Source organism: Gadus morhua, chromosome 4, assembly GCF_902167405.1.
Source record: "Gadus morhua chromosome 4, gadMor3.0, whole genome shotgun sequence".
NCBI classification, from domain to species: domain Eukaryota; kingdom Metazoa; phylum Chordata; class Actinopteri; order Gadiformes; family Gadidae; genus Gadus; species Gadus morhua.
The window spans coordinates 3,923,670-3,934,081 of record NC_044051.1 but is presented as its reverse complement, the minus strand read 5'-3'; the positions used below and the strand labels follow the sequence as shown (position 1 = coordinate 3,934,081).

Sequence of the window (10,412 nt, the reverse complement as noted above, 5' to 3'; positions counted from 1 at the left end):
ATCACAGAGACACCACCTGTGGACAGGTTGAAGCAGAATAAGGCAGAGTTTTAATTTATTTATTTGTCTCTTTATATTAGGGCTTCATTATCATTAATATCATGCATTTCGATTTCTCCATTAAGTTATTAAGGACTTTAATATAACTATGGAAGTAATGTTTGTATGGGGGCGGGGGGCTCCCCCCTCCGCAAATTGATGGTTATAAATCGTCTGCCACATTGTTGGTCTGTTTCTGCCTATACCCCGAGTCAAATGACTTGGCCGTTTTATGAGGTTCGAGTCTTGGAGATAAGGATTATGTCCATGCATTATCTCAATGCATTGAAGTAGCCTACACGGTTTATGAATGCGCCCAAAGAGTCTGTAAGTTGTAACGACAGTGAACTGTGTCCGTGGGGGCGGAGCCAGGGGTTAGGGGAGGAGCCAGGGGTTAGGGGAGGAGAGAAGAGGACGTTTGGTTCATGAAACGAAACAGAAACAAAGCCATCCGACGTGGATGCAGTTCCCTCGATCAGGAGAAAAGTAAAACGCATATTGGAACAAATAGTCTGACGGACATTAACATCAAGGTAAGTAAAAAAGCACAACTTTGAGAAAGTTAAAACTTCTCTTTCCGTTATGGAATTAGAAATATGTAATTGCTCAATACATAAACCTTGTCGTCTATGTCTAGGAATGGCCTCTGCTAACACTTCCTGGTCTGAAGAGAACTTTTCATGTTCCATCTGTCTGGATGTGTTCAACAATCCAGTTACCACCGCATGTGGACACAACTTCTGCAGAACCTGTATTACAAAGTTCTGGGATGAACAAATCCAGTACAAATGTCCTGTTTGCAACAAGCTGTTCAACACAAGACCTGATCTACAGGTCAATACCTTCTTATCAGAGTTGGCTGCTCCGTTTAGAACAACCGTACAAGTAAAAGAGCAGCTTTTTGTTGAACAAGCAGAAGTTCCCTGTGACTTCTGCACTGGGACCCAGCTGAAGGCCGTGAAGTCCTGCCTAGAGTGTTTTATGTCTTTCTGCCAAACCCACCTGGAGCCACATCAGAGAGTCGCTCGCCTGCAGAAACATCGGCTGGTCGAGCCTATGGACCGTCTGGAAGACAGGATGTGTAAGAAACACAACATACTTCTGGAGCTCTTCTGCCAGACCGACCAGGTATGTGTGTGTCAGTTCTGCACAGAGGGGGACCACAGGTCCCATCCTGTTGTACCTCTAAAGGAGGAATATGAAGTGAAGACGGCCCAGCTGGGGAAGATGGAGGCTGAAGTTCCGCAGATGATCCAGGAGAGAAAACAAAAGATTAAGGAGATCACAGACACAGTGGAACTGAGCAGCAAAGATGCAGACAGAGAGATAGCCATTGGTGGCCAGGTCTTCACTGCTCTGATAGGCTGTGTTGAAAAGTGCCGGGATGAATTCAACCAAACTGTTCAAGAGAAACTGAAATCCACAGAGAAACAAGCTGATGACCTCATCAAAGAGCTGGAGCAGGAAATAGAAGATCTGACCAATAGAAGCTCAGAGGTGAAGCGGCTCTCACACACTGAAGACCACCTCCACTTCCTCCAGGCCTTCAGATCCCTCAAGGATCCTCCACCCACCAGGGACTGGACGACGGTGGAGTTCCGACCTCCGTCATACGTAGGGACCTTGAGGAGATCCTTGGATCAGCTGGAGGAGACACTGAACATGGAGATGGAGAAGCTGCGTGAAGCTGCTGAACTGAAGAGGGTCCAGCAGTATGAAGTAGACGTGACTCTGGATCCTGATACAGCTCATCCCAGGCTCATCCTGTCTGAGGACGGGAAACAAGTACATGATGGAGGTGTAGAGAAGACACTCCCAGACAACCCTAAAAGATTTACAAGGAAGATACATGTTCTAACGAGGCAGAGCTTCTCCTCAGGGAGATTTTACTTTGAGGTCCAGGTTAAAGACAAGACTCAATGGTATTTAGGAGTGGTCAGAGAGTCCATCAACAGAATCGGCGAGACCAAAGGGACCCCTAAGACGGGTCACTGGACGCTTCTCTTCAACAAGGATGGGTTGTTTTTTAAAGATAACCCTGCTGTCCGTCTCCCTCTGAGAGCTGAGCTCCAGAAGGTGGGGGTGTTTGTTGATTATGATGAGGGTCTCGTCTCCTTCTATGATGTGGAGGCCAGGGTTCATATCTACTCTGCTACTGGCTGCACCTTCAGTGAGCCTCTCTATCCATTCCTCTGCCCAGGCGTCCATGATGATGGAGGTACTAACAACTCTGCCCCCCTGATCATCTCCCCTGTCAATCAAACAGACTAGGACCTTAGTTTGATAATAAAATAATCAAACGACCTAAACAACTAATGTTGTTTCATGAAGGATAATCTCTACTATGTGAGATCTGAGAGATCTGCATTAATGTCTCCTGCCGTCTTTTAACGAGAAGTTCTTTAAGAATATAACCCCAGTTGTTGAATACAACTCATTATAAATGGTTAGATTACACTCGATTGTTTGTCTGTTGTCTCCTGATTTTTTTATAAATTTAATGCTATAAAATTGTTAACAGCTGCTCTTATGTAGAACATCTTTAGAGGGTTCATTTGTTTAAATAATAATTGTCGTTTATAAACCTTTCTATTGGTTTTAAACTCTGAATAGTGAATGAAAAAACAATACAATGTTCTTTACAATCAGATTTTAATAAAAATAAAAATAATAGAGACCCAACGCAAACCAAACCTCACTAAATGAACACAAGAAATAATGAAAGTTTCCTTCAAGGTGGTTCCTTCAAAACCGTGTTCACACAGCATTAAGGTAGAGTTGAGCTTTGGGTGGAGGTGTGTGAAATGTGGAGGACAGGTGCAGCGATACACGGCCAACAGCAGTCGTAGCAAACCAATGATCCTCAAGTATAACTAAGGGTTAGTAGGTCATAGTCTAGTTTAGTCTTCTCTAAGTATAACTAAGGGTTAGTAGGTCAAAGTCTACTTTAGTCTTCTCTAAGTATAACTAAGGGTTAGTAGGTCATAGTCTACTTTAGTCTTCTCTAAGTATTACGAAAGGTTAGTAAGTCATTGTCTAGTTTAGTCTTCTCTAAGTATGACTTAGGGTTAGTAAGTCATAGTCTACTTTAGTCTTCTCTAAGTATACCAAAGGGTAAGTAAGTCATATTCTTATAGTCTATTGATGTTGTGTAACCAAGCTGTTATAATATTAGATTGCTGTACGTTTAGGGAAATGCAACACCGCCATCTACTGGTGACGCATGGGAAAGCCGAAAATCAAACATTGAAAAGTCCCTATCAAATCCCAAATTAAACCTGGATATAGAAGAAGGGAACCCTGCAGCAGGCCTCATGCAGAGGCCACGCATGTACCTCATCCATCCAGACACAACCGCTGCCTGGCCACAACGCATGAACACATGAACCCCGTTAACGAGGACCTTAGGGCCGAGTTGGGCTCCGGGTGCTCTGACGGCCTCAGCACCTGGTAGTGTGTACCTCAGAGACGAGGTTGTGTACCTCCGAGACGAGGTTGTGTACCTCGGAGACGAGGTTGTGTACCTCCGAGACGAGGTTGTGTACCTCAGAGACGAGGTTCTGTACCTCCGAGACGAGGATGTATACCTCCGAGACGAGGTTGTGTACCTCAGAGACGAGGTTGTGTATCTCTCAGAGATGAGTTGGTGCAACTCAGAGACGAGGTTGTGTACCTCTCAGAGTTGAGAATGTGTACCTCTCACAGATTATTTTGTGTAACTCAGAGACAAGGTTGTGTCGAGGTTGTGTACCTCAGAGACGAGGATGTGTCGAGGTTGTGTATCACTCAGAGATGAGTTTGTGCAACTCAGAGACGAGGATGTGTACCTCAGAGACGAGGCTTGCACTCACGTCAGTGGTGATGAAATGCCTGGAGAGGCTGGTTGCCCAGCACATCAAGGCCTGCCTCCCAGCATCATTTGATCTCCACCAGTTTGCTTATAGGGCTAACCGCTCTACTGAGGACGCCATCGCCATAACCCTCCACTCTACGCTGAGCCACCTCGAACACCCAGGCACCTATGCAAGACTGCTCTTCATAGATTACAGCTCAGCCTTACAATACAATAATCCCGGACATCCTGATGAATAAACTACTGGGCCTACACCTCCCTGCCTCCACCTGCGCTTGGATAAAGGTCTTCCTGTCCAACAGACCACAACAAGTGAGACTCACCCCCCCCGTCTCTCCTCCCCCCTCACCCTCAGCACTGGCTCCCCCCAAGGCTGCGCGCTGAGCCCACTTCTGTATACTCTACACACATCTGACTGCTCCCCCTCCCAACCCTCCAACCTCATTATAAAATTTGCTGACGACACCACTGTGGTCGGACTCATCTCTGGGGGCGACGAGACGGCATACAGAGATGAGGTCCAGCAGCTGTCAGCATGGGGTTCAGCAAATAACCTGCAACTAAACACATCAAAAAAACGAAGGAAATCATCATAGACTTCAGACGACACAGCCCAGCCCATGCCCCCCCGCACATCAACGGGGATTGCGCGGAGAGGGCTCCGTCCTGCAAGTTCCTGGGAACATACGTCTCTCAGGAGCTTTCTTGGTCCACAAAAACAACAGCAACAAAAAAAGAAGCCCCAGCAGCGACTACACTTTCTGAGAATTCTCAGAAGAAAACATCTTGAACAAATGCTGCCGGTGTCCTTCTACCGGTCAACCATTGAAAGTGTGCTCACTTACTGCATCACAGCATGGTATGCTGGGAGTTTGGCGGCAGACAGGACGGCACTTCAGAGGGTCATAGGCACAGCTTAGAAGATCACAGGCTGCCCACTGCCCTCCCTGGAAGAGCTGGCCAGCTCCCGCTGCCGAAACAGGACCAGATCCGTTCTAAAAGACGCTGCGCACCCTGCTCACCACCTGTTCGATCTGCTTCCCTCTGGCAGGCGATACAGTTCAATGAAATCACGCACCACCAGACTAACCAACAGCTTCTTCCCCTGGGCCATACGTACACCAAACTAACAATAACCCCTGTGCAATACTTAAATAACCACATGAACGATCACCACTACCTCTGGACATTCCTCATTATGCTTACCTTCCTGGACCTGCTGCTATTTAGACATATGTGGGCGGGAGGGTTGTTGTCTGGGAGGGAGGGGAGGGTGTCGGACACTTAAATGTGCCTTAAGTGGAAGGCAGGGGGAGGGGTTATTGGGGTTATAGTTGTTATATATTTATAGATATTTCGTACTGTATTCTATTTATTCTTTTAATTATTTTTTTTAAAAAGCACTGAACAAGATCTGCACCTTAATTCCGTTGTGTAAATACACTGTATTTAACCCAATGACAAATAAAGACTATATATTCTATTCTAGGTTGTGTACCTCAGAGATGAGATTATGTAGCCTACCTCAGACGAGGTTGGGTGGCTCAGAGACGAGGTTACACAACCTCGTCTACACAATGTTGTGTAACTCTCAGAGATCTGGGTAAATCTGCTTTTAATTCAGTGGAATCATCTGCCACATTGTTGGTGTGGTTCGTCTGCCCTACCCCGGGTCACATGACTTGGCAACTTTCCGAGGTTAGAGTCTTGGAGTCTTGGAGCCTTATATCACTACCAGTGATACACAAACAATAATGAATAACAACCATAATAGCACATAAAACCCGAGCACACAGGGGAGGGTTGTTTTTGTAAAGATTGTGGAGAAAATACCAGCCAAAGTCAAAATCAAGTCAAATGTATTTGAACAGCTCTTAATCATTTGGTCACATATCACAAACATTTCTTGTTTTCCCGGGCTCTCTGTGTCCAGTCTTTTAATGGTTTAACATATTTGAATGTCGAAAACAAGAGAACACATCAATGCATTGAAGTAGCCTACACGGTTTATGAATGCGCCCAAAGAGTCTGGAGGGTGGAACGTCAGTGAACTGTGTCCGTGGGGGCGGAGCCAGGAGTTAGGGGAGGGGCCAGAGGTTATGGGAGGAGCCAGGGGTTAGGGGAGGAGAGCAGAGGAAATTTGGTCATGGAAGCGAAGCCTAAAATAGAAACCAAAGCCATCCGACGTGGAAGCAGGTCTCTCGATCAGGAGAAAAATAAAACACATTTTGGAATAAATAGTCTGACTGACAGTAACAACAAGGTAAGTAAAACAGCACAACTTTGAGAAAGTTAAAACTTCTCTTCCCATTATGGAATTAGAAATATATAATTGTTCAATACATAAACCTCATCGTCTGTGTTTAGGAATGGCCTCTGCTAACACTTGCTGGTCTGAAGAGAATTTTTCCTGTCCCATCTGTCTGGATGTGTTCAACAATCCAGTTACCACCACATGTGGACACAACTTCTGCAGAACCTGTATTACTAAGTTCTGGGATGAACAAGTCCAGTACAAATGTCCTGTTTGCAACAAGCTTTTCAACACAAGACCTGATCTACAGGTCAATACCTTCTTATCAGAGTTGGCTGCTCAGTTTAAAACAACCGTACGAGTAAAAGAGCAGCTCTTTGTAGAACAAGCGGAAGTTCCCTGTGACTTCTGTACTGGGACCCAGCTGATGGCCGTGAAGTCCTGCCTAGTGTGTTTTACCTCTTACTGCCAAACCCACCTGGAGCCACATCAGAGAGTCGCTCGCCTGCAGAAACATCGGCTGGTCGAGCCTATGCACCGTCTGGAAGACAGGATGTGTAAGAAACACGACAGACTTCTGGAGCTCTTCTGCCAGACTGAACGGGTATGTGTGTGTCAGTTCTGCACAGAGGGTGACCACAGGTCCCATCCTGTTGTACCTCTAAAGGAGGAATATGAAGTGAGGACGGCCCAGCTGGGGAAGATAGAGGCTGAAGTTCCGCAGATGATCCAGGAGACAAAACAAAAGATTAAGGAGATCACAGACACAGTGGAACTGAGCAGTAAAGATGCGGACAGAGAGATAGCCATTGGTGGCCAGGTCTTCACTGCTCTGATAGGCTGTGTTGAAAAGTGCCGGGATGAATTCAACCAAACTGTTCAAGAGAAACTGACATCCACAGTGAAACAAGCTGATGACCTCATCAAAGAGTTGGAGCAGGAAATAGAAGATCTGACCAATAGAAGCTCAGAGGTGAAGCAGCTCTCACACACTGAAGACCACCTCCACTTCCTCCAGGCCTTCAGATCCCTGAAGGATCCTCCACCCACCAGGGACTGGACGACGGTGGAGGTCCGACCTCCGTCATACGTAGGGACCTTGAGGAGATCCCTGGATCAGCTGGAGGAGACACTGAACATGGAGATGAAGAAGCTGCATGGAGCTGAACTGAAGAGGGTCCAGCAGTATGAAGTAGATGTGACTCTGGATCCTGATACAGCTTCTTCCCAGCTCATCCTGTCTGAGGACGGGAAACAAGTACATGATGGAGGTGTAGTGAAGACACTCCCAGACAACCCTAAAAGATTTACAAGGAAGATATATGTTCTTACGAGGCAGAGCTTCTCCTCAGGGAGATTTTACATTGAGGTCCAGGTTAAAGACAAGACCTCATGGTATTTAGGAGTGGTCAGAGAGTCCATCGACAGAATCGGCAGGATCAAAGGGACCCCTGAGACGGGTTACTGGACGCTTTACTTTGACAATGATGGGTTGTTTTTTAGAGATGACCCTGCTGTCCGTCTCCCTCTGAGAGCTGAGCTCCAGAAGGTGGGGGTGTTTGTTGATTATGATGAGGGTCTGCTCTCCTTCTATGATTTGGAGGACAGGGTTCATATCTACTCTGCTACTGGCTGCACCTTCAGTGAGCCTCTCTATCCATTCCTCTGCCCAGGTTTACATAATGGTGGTACAAACTCTGCCCCCCTGATCCTCTCACCTGTCAATCAAACAGACTAGGACCTTAGTTTGATAATAAAATAATCAAACGACCTAAACAACTAATGTTATTCCATGAAGGATAATCTCTATGTGCGATCTGAGAGATCTGCATTAATGTCTCCTGCTGTCTTTTAACGAGAAGTTCTTTAAGAATATAACCCCAGTTGTTGATACAACTCATTATAAATGGTTAGATTACACTATCGACTTTCCTATCGCCAACATGCCTCTGTATTCGGATATCTCAGGCACGGAGACTGGGAAATGCACAGACTGCGCCAAACTGAAACAGACATTGGCTTTAATTGAAACGAGACTAGCAGCAGTAGAAAAACGCAAAGGACTATCACAGGATACAGTGCCGATGGGTGAGTTTGCTGAGCTCACTCAGATACAGCAAGATGATCAAAGCTACACTGTATCCTTCCCGAAGCTGGACATGAGAGAGACAGTTCCAGCTGCGTCTCACTGGAACAGAGTCGGCGCTAAGCCAAAGCAACATACCAAAGTAAATCAACAAGTTCACTCAACACCAAATGCTAAGCTACCCAAAGCTAAAGTTATCAGCCGGATTAGCCCGTCACTCAAATCAACCCTGCCACTGAAGAACCGGTTCCTGCCACTTCAAGAGTCCACGAACGCGCCTGCCACCGATGCACCCCTGAGCCCCGAGATGCGTCCGGACGGACAGTGCGGACAGAGACGGAACAACCAGTCGCCACGGAGGCGGGCTGCACATGTGTCTGCCACCGTCCAACAAGGGCCCATCTCAGAGAAAGCAGATGAACCAGACACTCTGATTATAGGAGACTCAACCATCAAGGATATAACCGGTAAGAAGATCAAAACATGCATCTTCCCATATGGAATGGTTGGTAATATCAACCATAAACTAGCCAAAATCATATTGGAAAACCCCAAAATCTCACAGATTGTTGTGCATGCAGGATTTAATGATATTCAAAGAGAACAGTCAGAACTTCTGAAGAGGGATTACACTGATCTATTGGATACACTGGACAAAATACACATCAAGTCTTCCATCAGTGGACCCATACCAACTGTTGACAGGGGAATAAACAGATTCAGTCGTCTACTTGCACTGAATACATGGCTTTCCAGAGTCTGCAATGAAAGAGGAAGGGACTTTATTGACAATTTCAACTTATTCTGGGGGCGCAAATATCTTTTCAGAGCAGATGGCCTACACCCAAACAGGTTAGGCTCAAAACTGTTGAGGGACAATCTACTCTTCTCGCTTTACGCACAGGCCACAATCTTGCCATGGTCTGACGCACAGGCCACAATCAGAGCACAGGTTGAGAAGAAGCGAGACTACAGCCTCCCCCACACAACTACTCTGCCACTATCTGACACACAGATAGCAGACAGCCCACAGACCTTGAAGAGAGACAACAGCCCGCCCGACGCCATCAACACTGTGCCCTCCCCCATCGCTGATGCTGGCTTGGCGAGGAACGGCCACCCCCCTCCTCTGCATTCCCCCATCGATGATGACCTCCAGCCTCATCTCTCCCATAGCCACAACAACAACTCCAGCTCCGATGTCTCCCTTTGCGATTTTCCAGCCGAATTTAAGAAACTGGAACATGCTGGCATCAAACTTGCATCTGTGTCAATGATAGCATCACCACGTCATGGCCGCAGGCTGCTAACACTGCTAACACCCAGGAGGACGGCGCCCCACCCCCACCCCGATAGTAGTCCTGAGTATTACTGAGACAAAAAAGGGTTCAGCCGTAGACACAGTATAAAGGAAGTTTCTCATAATCTGCTGAACCCAAGGTTGCCTACGTCAAAGCAGGGCAACTTTCGCATTCATGCTGTAACCACTAAGAGAGTAAACAAAGGGAAACTTAGACACACTGCTAACCTCACAAATCTCATATCTATTGCCTCCAAACCAAAAACAACCTTAAAGCCTATCAACAGCACCATCAGGATGGCTCTACTTAATGTGAGGTCTCTTAATAACAAATCATTTTTAGTTAATGATTTTATTAACACTTCCAAACTGGATTTTATGTTTTTAACTGAAACATGGCTGGAACAAAATAACAGTGCAACCGTTCTGATAGAGACAGCTCCTCCCGACTATAACTTTTTTGATGCATGTAGATCTGGAAAAAGAGGTGGAGGGGTTGCTGCTATATTTAAAAATGTATTTCAGGGGAAACAGATGTTATTTGGTGATTTTCCATCGTTCGAATACCTTAGTGCTGTATTGAAATGCTCCCCCAGAGTTCTCCTATTAATTATTTACAGGCCACCCACATATTCTGCAAATTTTTTCGATGAATTCACAGAATTATTGTCTAGCATCTCCACAGAATTTGACTGTCTAGTTATAACTGGTGACTTCAATTTTCATACTGATGATTTGAATGACAAGTGTGCAAAAAAACTTTTTACCATTTTGGACACATTTGAACTGTCTCAACATGTGAAAGAGGCTACTCATTGCAAGGGGCACACTCTAGACCTGGTTATCACAAAGGGCCTCAATGTTTATGATCTCTCTGTGA

At 45.9% G+C, this 10,412-nt stretch overlaps 1 protein-coding gene across 1 annotated transcript; it reads left to right on the top strand.

The window, feature by feature from the left end:
- Window positions 1-436: 436 nt before the first annotated feature.
- On the top strand, window positions 437-8,044 carry LOC115543016 (uncharacterized). The gene is made up of 5 exons (XM_030355549.1): window positions 437-572; window positions 677-2,307; window positions 3,534-3,681; window positions 3,796-3,897; window positions 6,260-8,044. Exons 2-5 carry the CDS (start codon window positions 679-681, stop codon window positions 7,882-7,884), a joined length of 3,504 nt encoding a protein of 1,167 aa, XP_030211409.1. The 5' UTR covers window positions 437-572; window positions 677-678; the 3' UTR covers window positions 7,885-8,044.
- Window positions 8,045-10,412: the final 2,368 nt, after the last annotated feature.